The 18847-nt window shown below is 22.9% G+C and overlaps 1 protein-coding gene across 1 annotated transcript in view; it reads right to left on the reverse strand.

Moving 5' to 3' along the window:
• The window catches only part of LOC122507216 (T-box protein H15-like), a 54010-nt gene extending 38821 nt beyond the window's left edge, over positions 1-15189 (reverse strand). The window contains exon 1 of the mRNA XM_043619825.1: positions 14141-15189. Coding sequence (XP_043475760.1) covers positions 14141-14588 — 448 coding nt within the window. The 5' untranslated portion in view covers positions 14589-15189. The remainder of the gene's footprint in view (positions 1-14140) is intronic.
• Positions 15190-18847: the final 3658 nt, after the last annotated feature.

Here is an 18847-nt window from a genome sequence, read left to right on the forward strand (position 1 = left end):
CTGGAAATTTAAAAAAATTTAAATATTTTTAATACAATTTTATAAAATTCCATAAGTATAAGAATTCAATTATTTTAAATGCAATTTCAATTCAATTCCTGCCAAAAAATTTTAATATTTTCAATACAATTTTAAATAAATTCGTCGAAAAAACTGAATTGTTTTTATAAATTTTATTAAATTCCTTGGAACAAATTAATTACTTTTAAAAATTTTAGTAAAATTCTTCAAAACCATTCAATTATTATTATTTATTTATTTTCAAAAAGTTTATCAATATTTTTCGCAAGAATTCAATAATTTAAGAAAAACTTAAATAAAACTCTTCATAAGAATTTAATTATTTTTAATTCAATTTTTAGTAAAGTTTCTCCAATAATAATTCAATTGTTTAAAATTTTTTTAATGAAATCCTTCGAAAAAATTGAATTGTTTTCAAACAATTTTATACAATTTTTAATAAAATTTCTTGAAATTAATTTATTGTTTTAAAAAATTTTAATTGAAATCCTTCGAAAGAATTGGATTATTTTTCAAAATTTTAATAAAATTTCTTTTTAAGAATTCATTCATTTTCTACGCAATTTTATTTAAATTTTTGGAAAGAATTTAAATATTTTTAGTATAATTTTAATTGAACTTCTCGAAAGAACTCAATTATTTAGAAGAACTTAAATAAAACTCTTCAAATTCAATTATATTTAATTCAATTTTAATAAAGTTTCTCGAATCAATAATTCAATTATTTAAAAAAATTTTTATAAAATTCCTTATATGAAATCAATTATTTCCAGTGCAATTTCAATTAAATTCCAAGAAAGAATTGAAATATTTTTAATACAATTTTAATTAAATTCCTCGAAAAAATTTAATAATTTTTATCAATTTTATTAATAAATTCCTTCGAAAGAATTGAATTACCTACATTTAATATACAATTTTAATAAAAATTTCTCGAAATTAATTATTTGTTTACAAAATTTTTAATTCAAGACCTTCGAAAGAATTCAATAATTTTTAAAAAATTTTGATAACATTCTTTTTAAGAATTCATTCATTTTCAACCCAATAATTTTAATTAAATTCCTGGAAAGAATTTAAATATTTTTAATATAATTTTAATTAAATTCTTCGAAAGAATTAAATTGTTTTTAAACATTTTATTAAATTCTTTTATAAGAATTCAATTATATTTCATTAAATTTTAATAAAATTTATCGAATAATAATTAAATTGTCTAAACAATTTTTAATGAATTCCTTCAAAAGAATTGAGTTATCATCAAAAAATGTTATACAATTCAATTAGTGAATTCAATTATTTTCAATGCAATTTCAATTAAATTTCTCTAAAAAATTCAATTATTTTTAAACATTTTAGTTAAATAATCTTTAACGTCCGTGATTTTATATAAAATAAGGCAAAAAATAAACATTTTATTAAATTCTTTCTTAAGAATTTAATTATTTTTTAAATTTTGAGAAAATTCTTTTTAAAATTCATTCATTTTCAACGCAAGTTTAATTAAATTCGTGAAAAAATTTAAATGTTCTTAATATCATTTTAATTAAATTCTTCGAAAGAATTTAATTATTTTCAATGCAATTTCAATTCAATTCTTGGAAAAAATTTAAATATTTTTAATACAATTTTATAAAATTCCGTATATGAATTCAATTATTTTCAATGCAATTTCAATTAAATTCCTCTAAAAAATTCAATTATTTTTAAACATTTTAGTTAAATAATCTTTAACGTCCGTGATCTTTTATAAAAATAAGGCAAAAAATAAACATTTTATTAAATTCTTTCTTAAGAATTCAATTATTTTTTTCAATTTTGATAAAAAATTTTTTAAAATTCATTCATTTTTAACGCAATTTTAATTAAATTCTTGAAAAAAATTTAAATGTTCTTAATATCATTTTAATTAAATTCTTCGAAAGAATTCAATTATTTTTCAACATTTTATTAAATTTTTTCGAAAGAATTCAATTATTTTTTATTGATAAAATTCTTTATAAGAATTTTCGCCCTTATTTAATATGCAAAAAGTTAAATTAGTTTCACTAATTTTAAAATTAAAATTATCAAAATCTGTTGACAATAAATAAACTCGAAATTCTATTTGGAATTTTTTAAATAAAATCTTATCAATTAAAAATCTTTTATCGTATAAACTTTTACTATTTCTGAACATTATAGTGATATAAGAAATTCGCAGAAATTTCAAAAAGTTTCGGTTTTACTTTGTAAATATGCAGTAAATGTTTCTCAATTTTTTTGCGTGTTATTTTAATTTTTTTTGTATGAATTTTTTATTTTATTATTTTAAATTAAATTGTTTTTAGTTTTAAAAACTATCCTTTTAAATATAAAATAATTGAAAATGCAATAGAAAGAAGAAATTTCATTAAAAAATCATTCTTTGAATGTAAAAATTTAATTTAATTTTTATAGTTTAAAAAAATCTGTTTGAAAGTCATAATCAAATGAAATAAAAAAAAAAGTTTCGATAGAAGAATAATATTTTATCCGTCGAATGAAATTCGATAAATTGTAAATTTGTATTACTAATGAATTTTGATTAATAATTCGTACTTGTCACAAGCAGGTAATATCAACGGCAAACTAGGAAATAATAGAGAGCCAGGAAGAGATGAAAACAAATGCCTAATTGAGACAAATTGATAAATAATGGCCATCTCATGGAAGACGGGAATGAAGAGAACGAGATTCCCATCCCATCGAATGATTCGCTGATGAAAAGAGAATAGTCATCAAGAGAGGAGGATGGTCCTCGTGGAAAGAGAAAGGAATAACTCAGACTAGGTTCCAGACACATTTGTTTTGTGACTATATATACACAATATTCACAAATGGAGGATATTCGATGAGTCGACAAGTTTTTGAATCAACGATCGTTTATGCCAAGTCTGGATCATCGCGAGTGTTTGCTGTTATAGAGTCTATATGTGTATAAAGTGGAACGGCAGGCAATATATGGCACCTCGAGATAGGTGCTAACCATGCTTTTTAGTATATAATACACCCACGCTTTTATCTTTGTCTGTGTGTTTGAGTGTGTGTGTGGCATTCACGACAACGACGACGACGAGAGTTGCCGGAGTTGCCGCGGGAGTTTCAAGCTGCCGTGGGCACTATCAAGTATATACCGTCAGAAACGGTAGTTATCTTCAACATCTCGAGACCCACTGCTTTCTTGTTTACAAAACATTACAATTTACAAGGACTTGTAAAGGGTGGTCGCCATTTCTTTAAGATTTTACTGACTTCTAAAAGCATCTGCGAGACTTGCACGAGTATAAAATCATTCAGCAAATAATTTTCTCCTTCTTTTTCTATACTAATTCTCTGCGTGCTTCTTTCCTTTTATATCATCTCTCTTCGTTTTTCCATCATACAAAGTGGAAATCATCCTCGACTCGAAAACTTGACTAATTCTACGTTTCTTTCTTTTGTTCTCTTCGCTTTTTGCAATCTTACAAAGAGAAAATAATCCTCAACTCGAAAATAGTCTACAAAGATTTCGATTGGAATTTTTTTTTCACAACTGAAAAAATCAGGGTGTCTACTATTTTCATTCAACAAAATTCCCGGCTTTGTCCTAATTTTTTTTTGTCCCTTTTTCTCATCAAATTTAAATTTATTTGATTTCGAACATAAATAAATCTACAAATGTCTTCCAAAATTTTTATTATAATTTTTATGAAGAAAAAGATGTCAGAAGAATTTAATTATAATTACATTCTTTTGACGAGTTTCTTTAAATTTTTTGAAAATAATGTTTTTTTAAAAATAGTTTTAATTAAAAATTTGAAAAATAAGTGAATTGTGGAGAACAATTTAATTATTTATAAAGATAATTGAATTTTTTTACAGTTTCTAGAAATAATTGAATTCTTCCGACGAATTTTAATAAAATTTTTTAAGAATAATTACATTTTTCGAGGAATTCAACTTTTAAATTGTATTAAAAATAATTGAAATTCTATGATGAGTTTTATTATTTATGAAAATAATTGATTTATTGCGAAGAAATTTATAAAAATTAAATTATAATTACGGTCACTAACTTCCCTTGATTATTTTCGAAGAATTTCAATAAAATTCTTTAAAACCATTTTGATTATTTTTAATAGAATGTAAAGAAATTTCAATTATTTGTTTAAAAAAAATTCAATTGTCTTGAAACGCAACAAAATTGAAAAATATAATAAATCTTACTTTTTAGAATTGAAAATTCATTTTTATTAAAAAATTTTAAGTGTGTATAGTTTTTTTAATATTCAAAAATTTGAAATTCAATAACATATAAGAATATTATTATAAAACTTGCTACTTTGTTACTGTAACTTCTTCAAAATTATTTTCATCATTACGATTATTCATTTATAGAATTTTCAACTAAAATTCATCCATTTTTTTTTAATAATCTTTGAAAAAGTTCTTTGTGAATTTACAAATTCTTTAGTTTACAATTTAATTTTACGAAATTTCGATTATTCTGACATTTTTCAATTAAATAATAAGTAGTAGAAATTAAAAACTTCAAATAATTAAAAAAAAATTCCATTAAACTTATTGAGAAAAAATAATTCTATAGAATTCTTAATTAAAAGTATGAAAAATTCAAATTTTCAAAGATTTTCATTTGAAATTCATTTTTAAATCAATATTTATTAGAAAATTCTACGAGAATTCAATTATGTAACTATAAGAAAGATATTTTATTAAACAATTGAATATTTCTTAAAATTGAATTTTCATAACGAATTTTATCAACATATTTTTGAATAATTAAATTCTCTTGACGAATTTTAATAAAATTTTTAAAGAATAATTGCATTTTTCGAGGATTTCGATTAAAATTGTATTAAAAATAATTGAAATTCTGCTATGAGTTTTATTATTTATGAAAATAATTCGAATTCCTAAAAAAAATATATTATTTACGAAAATAATTGAATCTCTGTAAAAAATTGTATCGTTTAGAAAAATAATGGAATTATTACGAAGGAATTTATAACAAATTTGAAAATAATTGAATTCTTTGTAAATAATTGAATTCTTGGGAAGAATTTTATTAAAATCTAAAAGAATAATTGAATTATTTCAAAAAAATTCAATTAAAATTGTAGGTATTTAAAAAAAATTTATCTCTTTCGGAAAATTTTATTAGAATTTTTAAAATAATTGGATTCTTGTGAAAAATTCTAATATTTTTGTAAATAATTGAATTCTTCCAAAGAATTTTGAAAAAACATTTTTTTAAATAATTGATTATTTCGGGGAATTAAACTTAAATTTTTAAGAATAATTCCATTTTTAATAATTTTATTTTTCGAGCCATTCTTGTAAAATTGTATTAAAAATAATTGAAATTCCGCCAAGAATTTTATTAAATGTTTTGCAAATAATTGAATTTCGGAGAAAAATTTTATTATATTTATAAAGATAATTGAAATTTTGACAAGAATTTTTGTAAATACTTGAACATAACAAGATTTCTGCGAAGAATTTTATTTAAAATAATTTATTTAAAAATAATTGAAATTCTGCGATGAGTTTTATTACATATTAATGAAAATAATTGAATCCCTGTGAAATTTTCATTATTTATGAAAATAATTAAATGTTTGCGTAGAATTTCATTAAAAAATTTTTTTAGCTAATTGAATTCTTTTAGGAATTTTTATTAAAGTTGCAGATATTCAAAAGCATTGAATTGAGGAAATTTTTTGAAAATATTTAAAATTTTGCCAAGAATTTTATGAAAATTTTTGAAAATAATTGAACTTTGAAGATTTGTAAAATACTTTTACAAAATATAATATATTTTCTCTCTCCGTGTAAAAAGTTGAAATAATTTTTCACACACATTTTCCTTCCTCAAGAGGAAGTTTTGTATTTATATGTTATTTTTGAGTTCAGATTCTTTAATTTTTTCTTTATATTCACTTTATTTTCAGTATCTCCAAAAATAATTTCCAATTTTCATTTAGAAATGTATAAATATTCGCAAATTTATTTGAAAAGATTTCACTTAGCCGTTAAATTAATTTTAATGTAATTTCCTTTAATATATTTTCAAAATTAACTGAAATTAAAATAATATATAAATAAAAAAATCTTAACTATATTTAAAAATATGGTAGATTTTTAATTAATTTAAAATTAATGCATAATATATTTTTTGCTAAGAATTAACAAATTAAAATATTAAATAATAAATTAAGTATTAAATATAAAAATACAAAGTTATTGGAAAATTATTCAGTAAAAATTGTTGAGAAATTATTCCAAAAAATTATGTCTTTAATTTTTCCGTTTAATTTTATTAGAGATAATTATACAAATTTGATTCCAATGTATTCTCTATTTTAATTACAAAATTAACGAGTTTTACACATTTTTATATAATATTTTAGTGTAAATTAAATTTTTAATTTATATTTATTGAAAGTTAAAAGTTTATGAATTTATTAAAAGTATACTTTATTTAAATTTTTTATTTTTATTTTCAGTGGTTCGCTGGCTCGAGTGCGGCTTCAAACAAAACATCAGATTCCATGTTGGAAAACACGAGAAATATTTGCAAACTGTTGACAAAATTTTTCGTTAAGACATTCAGGTATAATTTTAATTTATTTTTGGCAAATATTTTTTGATGACAACAAATTATATTCTTTGGCATATTTTGAAAATTGGATTAAATGTCATAAAAATTGGAAAAACTTATATTTCCAAATTTCGGGAGATTTTTAATCAATTAAAAATTAAAGGACGTTTTTCGTCGCGTTGGTATAGAAAATTGAGAAAATGGAAATTGAAAAAACTGTTAAATATCCAAATTGCGGGGGATTTTTAATCAATTTAAAATTAAAGGACGTTTTTCGTCGCTTTGGTAGGAAATTGAAAAGACTGTTAAATATCCAAATTGCCGGAGATTTTTAATTATAATTTAAAATTAAAGGACACTTTTTTTTGTCGCGTTGGTTGGAAATTGAGAAAAAGAAAAGAATATTTATTTCCGAAAATTCGTGGATTAAGAAAGGAGAAATTATTACTGAAGATAATATCTTTTTCGAAAATCTTTCAATTGAATTTTGATGGAGGTATATATATATAAAAGTTGAGTGGTTTAAAGTTTCTATGGTTTCCACTCTTTTATTTTTCTTCTTTTGCTTCCGAATGTTTCATACGGGTCCTCGAATGAAGTATCAGCTACCCTCTACCAAAACAACTCACAACCAGTTTTTCGAGCCCTCTCCACTTCTGACTAACTAAGTCATTGGCTATTTATTATGTGCCCGGGTTGACACGTTAATGAAACCCAAGTCGACCATGATTTCTTTTTTTATTTTCGACGATTCGTATATGCATATACTTTTTTGATATACACGAACTACTGTACGGCCAATTCAACACATGTCGTTTTTTTTCTTTTTTCTTAAATTCTATAGTCCGAAAGTTATTTCACATTCCTGAAAATAAATTCACTGTTTTTATGATGAGATTTTATTACACGGGAGAAAAATATTTATCAAAATGGCAATTAACAATGAAAAATTCCAAAAAGAAAGGATTGAAATTCAATTTTAAAGGAAAGAAGAGAAAAATATTTACGATTTAAAAACATTTGCGCAAAATATTTACTACTAGACCCGCGACGATGTTATTAACATTCTGAGTTGTATTTATAGTTTTCAAACTAAATTAAGTTCAAGTAATTTTTCGCTTCCATTGTTCTGTGAAATACATTTCATTTCATTTCATTTTATTTCGTATGCGCAACATATTTTGAAGTAAATTTTGAAATAAAGTTACGAATATAGTACACGCAAACAAAAACTATTTACTTAAAATTTTTACTGCGTAAAAAATAACAAACGACTTTCCATTGTTTTAAATTTAAATAGGTGTATATGTAGAAACAAAAGAAACAATTTCACAAAGTGATGCGTGCGTTAATGTTTTGTGCCAAAATTATATTGTCGAAATATATGGTGTCCTAGACACGTGAGACGAATTTCCGTAATTATTCAAACTCAATTATGCAGCTTCTTAACGCCATGTACTTCAATAACTCACTCAGACGATTCGTTTCGTGAGATAAAATTACTGCGACACATTACTGAAATGAATTAAAAATTTAAGCAGAAGCCCGAAATATCCATATAGCAAAAGAGACGAGATAAAAACAGTTTGGAAAAATTGCTTCAAAAATACTTGATGTTAAAACTGAAAAGTAACCTTTTGTTGAAAGTTCAAAAAGATTTTTGTAAGATTTGTAAAAAAAAACTCGTTTTGTTACGAAACTTTGTTAAAATTTGTATTTTTTTTTATTTATAGATAATTAATATTAAAATTAGTAAAATAAAAATTAAATTTATTAAATTATTAAAACGAGAAAGTCAGTGATTAAAAAAATTTATTAAACAATAGCAAAATGACGCTATGTCCCATTTATTTAATAAATAAATAAATTATTAAAGAAAAAATTTAATTCAAAATTATAAAAATAAAAATATTTGAGTAGAAATTTAAATTATTAAAACAGTAATTAAGTTTATTAACGCAGAGTTGTCACAGGTTATTGAAAAAAATTTTTGATTTAATTCTATGAAAACATTCAATAAATTATATTCATAAATAATAAAATTTCATTTTTGAATTCGATTATTTTCATCGCAGAATTTCAAATATTTTTAATACAATTTAATACAATTTTAAATATGTAAATTCCTCAAAAAGTGCAATATTATTCTTAAAAATTTTATTAAAACTTAACGAAAGAATTCAATTTTAAGAAACATTCATTTATTCAATAAAACAATAAAATTCGTTGCAATAATTCAATTTGTATTTTCATAAATAACTTTTAATTTGTCGCAGAATAATTAATTATTTTCAAAAATGTTTAAGTTAATTCTGCAAAAGAATTCAATTATCTTAAAAAAAATAAAAATTTAAAATTAAATTTAAAATTGTTTCCATAAAATCAATTATTATAAAGAATTTTAATAAAATTCTTTTCAAAATTTAATTATTTTGATAAATATCAAAATTCATAACAAAAATTCAATTCTATTAAAAAGTATAGAAATTAAATTATTTTCAAAATTTTTTAAAAATTCTCGGCAAGAATTAAATTATTTTTATAAATAGATAGCAAAATTCTTCTCAGGAATTAAATTTTCAAAATTTTTTTTAAAAATTCTTGTCAAAATTTCAATTATTTAAACAAAATTTAAAATTCATCGTATGAATTCAATTATTTTCATAAATTATTATTTAAAATAATTCTTCTCAGGAATTCATTTATTTTCAAAAATTATTATAAAATTCTTTAACATAATAAATTTCAGTATAATTTTATTTAAATTCCTTAAAAGAAATTAATTATTTTCAAAAAGTTGTTACTAAAATTCTTCGTAAAAATTAAATTTTAAGACATATTCAATTATTGAATAAATTATTTATTTTTGTATTTAAATATATATTGATTTCTCTCGTAGAATTTTCTAACAAAAATTGATTCTTCACAGAAAATCAATTATTTTAAGGAATTTTTATAAAATTCTTTTCTAAAATTCAATTATTTTGACAAATATCAAAATTCATCGCAAGAATTCAATTCTTTTGAAAATTAATAAAAAAAACTAAAATTTTAATTAAATCTCCTAAAAGAAATTAATTATTTTCAAAAGTTAATAAAATTCTTTGTAAAAATTAACTTTTAAGAAATATTCAATTATATTGAATAAATTATTTATTTCTATATTTAAATAATTGAATTCTCGTAGAATTTTCTAATAAAAATTGATTTTAAAATTAATTTTAGAAAAATTTTTAGATAATTTGCATTATAGCATGAATTTTTAGAAATAATTATGAATTTTGAAAAGGTTTCAAATCCAAATCTTTGATAATCTGAATTTTTTGTACCTTGAACTAACAATTCTGAATTTCTTTTTTGAAATTATTTGAAGTTTTTATTTTCTAATATATTTAACTAAGGAATTTCCAAATAATTGAAATTTGGTAAAATTGAATTGTGAACAGATGAGTTTGAAAATTATCAAAGAACTCTGTCAAAAATTATATAAAAATAATGATTTAATCACTCGGTCGTCAGAATGTTAAACTGAAGTAAACAAGTGATCGTTTACTTCATTGTTTTAAAAATATTTGTCAAAAATTATTAAAAATAGTTGATTTGAAGAAGAGTTTTAAGTTAAAAATTCTCGAAAATAATAATTGAATTGAAATTATGAAAATAATTTCGAAGAAGTCAGAGTAACAATATTTAAATTTTTGTGTCAACCTTGATTAAATTATTAAAATTGCAATAAAAAAAAAGTGACGGCTTTTCCCGTTTATTAAATAAATAAAAAATTATATTAAAGTAGAAATTCAATTGAAAATTATAAAAATAAAAATAAGTATAGAAAAATAAAGTAGAAATTTCAATTATTGAAACAGGTAATTAAATTTATTGCGTTAAAAATAAAAATTGAATTTACGAAATTATTAAAGTAGAAATTCAAATAAAAATTATTAACGTAGAAATTAGAACGGAGTAATTAAATTTACTAAATTATCAAAATGTAAAAATTTCTTATTAAGAAACGAGTACAAAATTATAAATTATGAAAATAAAAACAATTGTTTTGGAAATAGAAGTAAATATTAATATTTAATGTGTTGTGGTAATTTTGTCTGATGTGTGTTTTTTTGTTCGTATAATTATAAAATAAAATAAATTTGTTTCGTTTATAAGTATAAAAGACAAATGGTGACTAATTAGAGCGGGAAATGATAATGAATCAGAAATCAGAAATGACTGCAGGTACTTAAGCTTTAACTAAACGTCAATGACAAAGCAATCTCGAAAGCACTGTCATTAACTCGATAATATGAGGATTCGTGTCTAACGGTAATAATATACTGGCTGCATTGCCTATTTATTGTCGACTCTAGGATATACCAGTCACGACAGGATTCTGTAATTAAACTGATGTTGTGGAAATGCTTATCGAAGTTCGTTTTATACATTTCTCTCTCTCTCTCACTTTTTTTATTATTAAATATGCTTATTTGATTGCTGTTTCTAAAGTGAAATTAACGACATTACCGCATTTTTTTTAATAGCCCAAAAACAATCGGTCACTGTGTTAATTGTTCATTTTCTCTTTGACAGAAAAAATCCATTTCGTTTTTAAATCATATATACACGTGGCTAATTTAATGTATAGATTTAGAAAATTCTACCGTTCATTATGTATGAATTATTTGTTTTTTTTATTTTACTTAATATTTGTTATTAATCAAAATTTTTAATCAATTAATTATTTTCAAAGTTGTCAATAAAATAATTCTTGAATATTATTTTTCATAAAGTTGGTCTTAGTATAGTAAGCAAAAAAGAAAAAATTAAATTGTTACAAAGAAAGCGTTCAATAATTAATTTTTTTTCCTTGTTTTTAGAAAAAATTAAAGAATTTTGTATACAAAATTTGTGATTAAAAAATAGGAATTATGCAAATATTTTTCTTCATTTTCTAAAACAAACAAATTGTATGATCAAAATTGTGATTAATAAACAGAAAATATTCAAAATTGGTATATTTTCTATTTACTTAATAATCGTTATATTTTAAAAATATCCTAATTTTGTATAAAAATTATAGAAAAAATTTGCATATTTCGATTTGATAAACAACAATTTTTAACGAAACTTTATTTTCTTATTCAAAAGAAATAAAAAAATTTTTAATTTCGATTTGATAAACACAACAATTTTTAACGAAACTTTATTTTCTTATTCAAAAGAAATGAACAAAATTTGCATAATTTCTATTTGTCAATTACAATTTTTGTTGCAAAGTTTCAATTTTATTTTAAAAGGGAAAAAATTTGCATTAATTTCTTTTTTCTCAATAAAATAATAATTAATAAATAAAACCAGATAAATTCTTTAAAACTAATAAGTATTTCGGGTATCCAGTATTTCTTTTAAGTAATTAATAATAAAAATTTTGAATTTATTTTAAAATAAAAAAAAAATAATTTAAAAGAAAAACGTTGAGATTAACGATCACTTCGAGTCAAATAATTATGATATTTATAATTTTTTTTAATGTTGATAATTTAACTCATTAATAATTTAATATTGCCTTTAATATCATTATGTATTATTTATGTATTTATTATTAATTATTTATGCGAACGACGATATTTTTTTCACTGTGTTTTTATTTGCATTTTTTTTTTTTATAAAAGATTATTTTTACAATTAGATAAATTATTCTGAATTAAGTAAATATATATAATTTTACTTGTTTTTCCTTTCAAACTAGTAATTTTTAAAAATAATATTGAAACAAAAAAATTTCGTTTATTAATGAACGGAAAATTTTCCTAAAGTTTTACAATAAGTTAGAAGTCCACAACGTTTATAAACGAAAAAAATTTATTTAGAATTCAAGTATTATTTTTAATTTAATATTTAATTTGTAAAATAATTATTATCAAAATATAAACATCAATCTTTTTTTCTAAATATTTTTGTGACACTATTGCTGTGGCATTTTTAATTAATTTACTAAGTGAACAATTTTTTTTCGTTGATCAAAGTTGTTGACTTCAATTTATTTGTAAGTTTTAAACGTTTTATTTCAATGCGTTCAAAACTTTAGGAAAATAATTATTTTGCAATAAAGAAAGCTTTAGTAATTATAAAGAAACGATTTTTACAAAAAGCGAATGTTAATTAAGACTAAGACTAACTTAGGTCAACATAAAAATTTCTTAATTATAATTTTAATTATAATTTTACAATATTTCGATAATTATTTTGGTAATTTTTGGTGTGTGTAATTATCAATCGCGAATTAATTAATCCCAGATTAATTCAGTGCTGCGCCAGATTGGAAGATTTTCATTAAATCTGAAGAAAATTAAATCTGCGATATTTGAAGAATTTGAAGAAATATTGTAAAAAAAATTATTTTGCAAATTAAAAAATGTTATATTTTCAAATATAAACATTAATTTTTGAACAATTTCAGATTCAAAATTTTTAAAATTTACTTATTAACTACATAATGAACTATTCTTGTTTATTTATTTTCAAAAATAATAATAACATTTTTCGTGAGAATTAAAATATCAAAAAAAATTTTTAATGATAAGAATTGTTATTTTCAAAAATTTTTAATAAAACATTCTTTGGAAGAATTCAATTATTTTTATAAACAGTAAAATTCATCACAGGAATTCAATTATTTTCAAAACAATAATTTTAATCAAATTTCACGAAAAGATTCAATTATTTAAAACATTTTTTTAATAAAATTCTTGTTAAGAATTAAATTATTTTCAATTAAATAATTTTAATAACATTCTTTGGAAGTATTCGATTCTTTTTATAAATAATATTTTTTTGTGAGAATTCAATATTATTTTTAATACAATTTTAATTAAATTTTCTCGAAAGAATAATTTAATTATTTAAAAGAAAAATTTGATAAAATTCTTTAAATGACTTTAATTATATTTTGAAATTTTTTGCAAGAATTTAGTAATTTTCAGTGCATTAATTTTTAAAGTTCAAAATTTATTTAAAAAAGTTGAGAAACAAACAAAAACTAACTTCAAACTGCGAACAGATTCAAACACACAATAATATTAATTTATTTCTTTAAAATTGTGTTTGAAATTTAATTATATTTCAGAAAAATATATAATCAAAATGTGAAGAAATTTTTTTAACTAAAAAAATGAATTTTTAGTTTGAAGATTTTTGAAGATAAATAAGAAAAGTTTGAACTTTGAAGATTTGTCGTTTTAATCATCTGGCAGCACTGCCGGGATTAATTAATAGAAAATAGAAATAAATTTGAAATTAAGCCATTTGTTTATTTTGTAGGTTTTATGGATCGATTGGAGAAAAGACCACCAAGGAATGAATTTTATTCTTAAACCTCACTGCGGCGAATCAACGTTGAGAATTTCGGAAATCGCTAACTGATGAATTAAACAAAGTATATTTTGGAGAATCAAAAAAAGAAATGTCTCGAGAGGTAATCAAAAATTATGATAATAAACTCACCATGCTGATGGAGTTTCCCGCCGCCGACGGCCAATTGCTGACTATGCCGAGAATGATGATTCTGATGAATTGGCTGTTGTTGTTGTTGCTGTTGCTGATGACGTGAATCACGCGCCATAATCGCGGCAATACTAAAGTCCGTCGCACATTGTCGATTTGAATTGCAATTATTATTAATATTATTAATAAGGCTTCCATTCGGTGACTGACTAGAACTATCGTCACCATCGTCCCTTGTGCAACCAGATGATAAACCAGAGCTGGTGACAGTAGCCGTGGTGGCGGCGATGGTGCCCTCGGCCTGCATTTTACCTCCGAGAAGGCCCCGTGAGTCCTCCTCGTCCTCCTCACTTTGGGCTCCACCGCCACCGCCGCCACCACCCCCAAAAGTAGACAGGATAAGACCGTTTCTCTTCCTTCCGGCAAGGGCACGCGACTCCAGCAACATCACCTTTAAAGATTCCCAAATAATCCTTCTTTATCCCCAGATTGTGAATCGAAAATAATTTTCTATTTAAATCCCGCCCTTAAATCCCGAATTCTTTTTGGGTCTTAATTGAACACCACTCCGAATCATGTCCACACCACATCTGACATTCTATTTATTGATTTGTCATCAATGTAATCCTGTCACTGTGCACTTTTTTTCGATCGCTAGATTCAAATACACTTGAATCAATAGAGGAGAGAAGAGGAATAAGAAAGGAAGAGGAATAGTATATGATGATGATAATAAATCGCGGGAATAAGACAAAGGTAAAACCGGAGCGTGAACGTTTGAAAGCGAGTAACGACAGACCGGTTGCCTGACAGACTGACCCGTGCTTCGTCGACACGGATCGCGGTTCTACCCCTCCCCTTATACCTTTGTCGAGTCTCGGGCTCAACACGATCTGCAGGCAGGCAGGAGGTGAGAGCACAACCCTGGAGGGAGGATTCACGAGGCTCCGCCTTTTCGATCAGCAGGGTTTTCTCTACCACGCCCAGTCGCTGCCGCCTCGATGATAGCGACGTTATTACCACTAGGCACCGCGTATTCCCCAACAACGTTCACGTGTGTTGGTGAATGTGAACTGCGGTCTAGGTATTATAGTCTCGTACGCGCCATCCAGCCACAGCAGCTGCCATTTTTTCTTACGAGAGGGGGCAATTGCTGACAGGGACCGCTTTCCCTCTGGCCCTGGCAAGCCTCCGCCGCCGCGCCGGGTGAGTAGCAATTTATTGTTTTACTGTCGGACTTTAAACGCGAGAGAGCGTGGGGGCGGTGGGTGGATGGCTTTAGCTGGTTAGAGTAGCAGATGCGATAGTAGGATGAGTTTTCAGCTCCCTATGATAGAGAGAGAAGGGGCAGAATATATCTATCCCTTTTGCAAGTTTTCAGACTTTCTCTACTGCGCTGCGCTGGTGGAGAGAGGAGAGGAAACCCTTATGGACCATTCCTGATGACTTGTCGCACCATCTAACTCGACCAACAGCTCACCCAACTTTGCAGATTCAATGACTCGAGACTATGCGCTAGTTCCAAGTTTCTCGAGGATCAAGACGATAAGATGAAGATGTCTTGGAGCTCCTTCGAGCTTCTCAAAAACTTGCCCATGAGCAGGAGATTATGTTTAACTGAATAACGCAAACGCGGAAGTTTTAATGGAAATATCGCATATACGTATATGCGAATATAAATCTTGAAAGCAAAATATTTATTATTTATAAGCGTACTAGTTGCATTTTTCGAGAATTACACACAGGCGCATTAGGTATTAAATTTGTACGTATAGAGACTTTATTTCGGAATTTAATAAACAGACTGTTAAACTTATGAGCTATTCAATAATGTCTGCTACAAAATGTTAATAGTGTCACTACTAAATTATCACAGCGAAAAAAAAAATAAATATAGCTCACGATTAAATTCTTTTCTATTCGCTATATAACTCTGAGCCAGTTGCATTAACAGGGTTGCCACAGTATAGGTCAGGGAAGTCAGGAAAAAGTCAGGGATTTTTATTTAAGTAACTGGAAAAAATTGAATTTTAGAGAAGTTACAAACGATTGCAGAAATTCAATTATTTTCAAAAGTAATAAAATTCTTTGCAAAAATTCAATTATGTTCAAAAATTTAAAAAAACTCTCGTCAAAATTCAATTATCTATAAAAATAATAAAATTCTTCTCCAAATTTTAATTATTTTCAAAAATTTTAATAAAATTCTTTGCAAAATTTCAATTATTTTCAAAAAATTTTCTCAATTCAATGATATTCAATTTCTACAGTTTTAATAAAATTTTTCAAAAGAAATCAATTATTTAAAAAAATTTTTTTGGTAAAATTCTAAGCAAACTTCGCAATAATTCAATTATTTTCATAAAATAATAAAATTTTTTTACAAAAATTCAATTATTTTCATAAATAATAAAATTCATCATAGAATTTCAATTATTTTTAATACAATTTTAATTGAATTCCTCGAAAAATTTAATTATTCTTGAAAATTTTATTAAAATTTCTCGAAAAAATTCAAATTTGTTGATAAAATTCTTTATGATAATTTAGTTTCAAAAAACATTCATTTATTCAATAAATTATTTATTTTTGTATTTAAATAATTGAATTCTTGTATTGTATCCCAATAAAAATTGATTTTAAAATCAATATTAGTTAAAGTTTGAGATAATAATTGAATATTAAAAGCATTTTAGTATGAATTTTTAAAAATACATAATTGATAAAATACATAATTGAATTCTTTCGAAGAATTTTAACAAAATTTTCGAAAATAGTGACATTTTTCGAAGAATTTACTTAAAATTGTATTAAAAATAATTGAAATTTTGTGAAGAATTTTATTAATTTATGAAAGTAATTGAATTCTTGCAATGATTTTTTAAAATTTTTTTTTAAATAATTGAAATAATGTAAAGAATCTTAATATTTATGAAAATAATTGAATTCCTGCATCGAATTTTATTACATTTTTTTAAATAATTGAATTCTTTTGAGAACTTTTATTAAAAAAGTATATTATGAAAATCTTTGAATTTCAACGAAGAATTTCATTATATTCTTGAAATGTAATTAAATTCTTACAAAAAAAATAAGAGAATAATTCCATTTATTTCTAGGAATTTACTTTAAATTGTATTATAAATAATTGAAATCCTGAGAAAAATTTTATAATTTATGAAAATAATGGAATTCTTACAACGAATTTTATCAATTTTTTTCAAATAATTGAATTCATGTGAAAAATTTTATTACTTGTAAAAATAATTGAATTTATGCAACGAATTTTATTACATTTTATTTAAATAATTGTATTCTTTTGAAAACTTGTATTAAAAATGTAAAGTTTGAAAATTTTTGAATTTCAGCGAAGAATTTCATTATTTGTGAAATGTACCTAATTTAATTCTTGCAAAAAATTTTTGAAGATAATTTTATTTTTCGAGAAATTTATTTAAAATTGTATTAAAAATAATTGAAACCATGTGAAGAATTTTATTATTTATGAAAATAATTGAATTCTTGCTTAGAATTTTATTATAATTTTTGTAAATAATTTTACTTTTTTTGAAAAATTTTATGAAATTAAAACTTTTATAAAACAGGAAGATATCAATCACTCCAAGTCGAAGATTCGGAGTGATTGATATCTTCATGTTTTATAATAATATTCTTTTAAGTTGTTTAATTTTAAAAATGTTTGAATTTGAATGTTTTAAAGGAAAAATAATAATGAAATACTTATTTAAAAATTTAGTTATTGATGTTTGCGAATAATTTTACAATTTAAGAAATTCGTGAGTAAATGTAATAGAATGTTTTTTTGAGTATCTAATAATTTTTCGAAAGTGAATCAGAATATTCTTTATGCTCAGGGAAAAAGTGAAAATTTTGACTGGAAATCAGGGAAAAGTCAGGGAAAGTAAAACTGGTCAGGGAAATCAGGGATTTTTAGTAAAAGTACTGGAAAAAATTGAATTTTTAAAATTCATGAGAAAACTCTGAATTTTGATGTTTTTTTTGTTTGCCTCGTAAACTATGAAATTACCACGAATTTTAATACAAATCCTTCAATTTTTTCTATTTTTGACAATAATTTCTTTTTAAATAACTTAATTTTTCAAGAACTATCATAAAATTACTACTTATAAATTATTAAATGAATAATTTTTACAATTTTCATAAATACTAGATTGATAGTAGAATTTTAGTTAAAAATACTAAAAAAATTGGTTAAAAAATTTTAAAAAATTCTTGTCAAAATTTAAATTATTTTTATAAATAGCAAAATTCTTCGACAAAATTCAACTATATTCAGGAATTTTTATAAAATTCATTGTAAAATTCAATTATTTTCATAAAAAACAATATTCATCACAAGAATTCAATTATTTTCAAAATTAATAAAATACTTCGGAAAAATTCAATTATTTTCAAAAAATCTAAAAAAAAATTGTCAGCATTTCATTTATTTTTATAAATAAATAGCAAAATTCTTCGACAAAATTCAATTATTTTCAGGAGTTTTAATAAAATTCATTGTAAAATTCAATTATTTTCATAAATAACAATATTCATCACAAAAATTCAATTATTTTTTAAAGTAATAAATTTTTGCTTGGAAGTACAATTATTTAAAAATATTCTTATAAAATCGTTCGCAAGAATTCAATTATCTTTATAAATAATAAAATTCTTCTTCGAAAT

This window comes from Leptopilina heterotoma, unplaced genomic scaffold (assembly GCF_015476425.1).
Source record: "Leptopilina heterotoma isolate Lh14 unplaced genomic scaffold, ASM1547642v1 Lhet_45, whole genome shotgun sequence".
Classification (NCBI taxonomy): domain Eukaryota; kingdom Metazoa; phylum Arthropoda; class Insecta; order Hymenoptera; family Figitidae; genus Leptopilina; species Leptopilina heterotoma.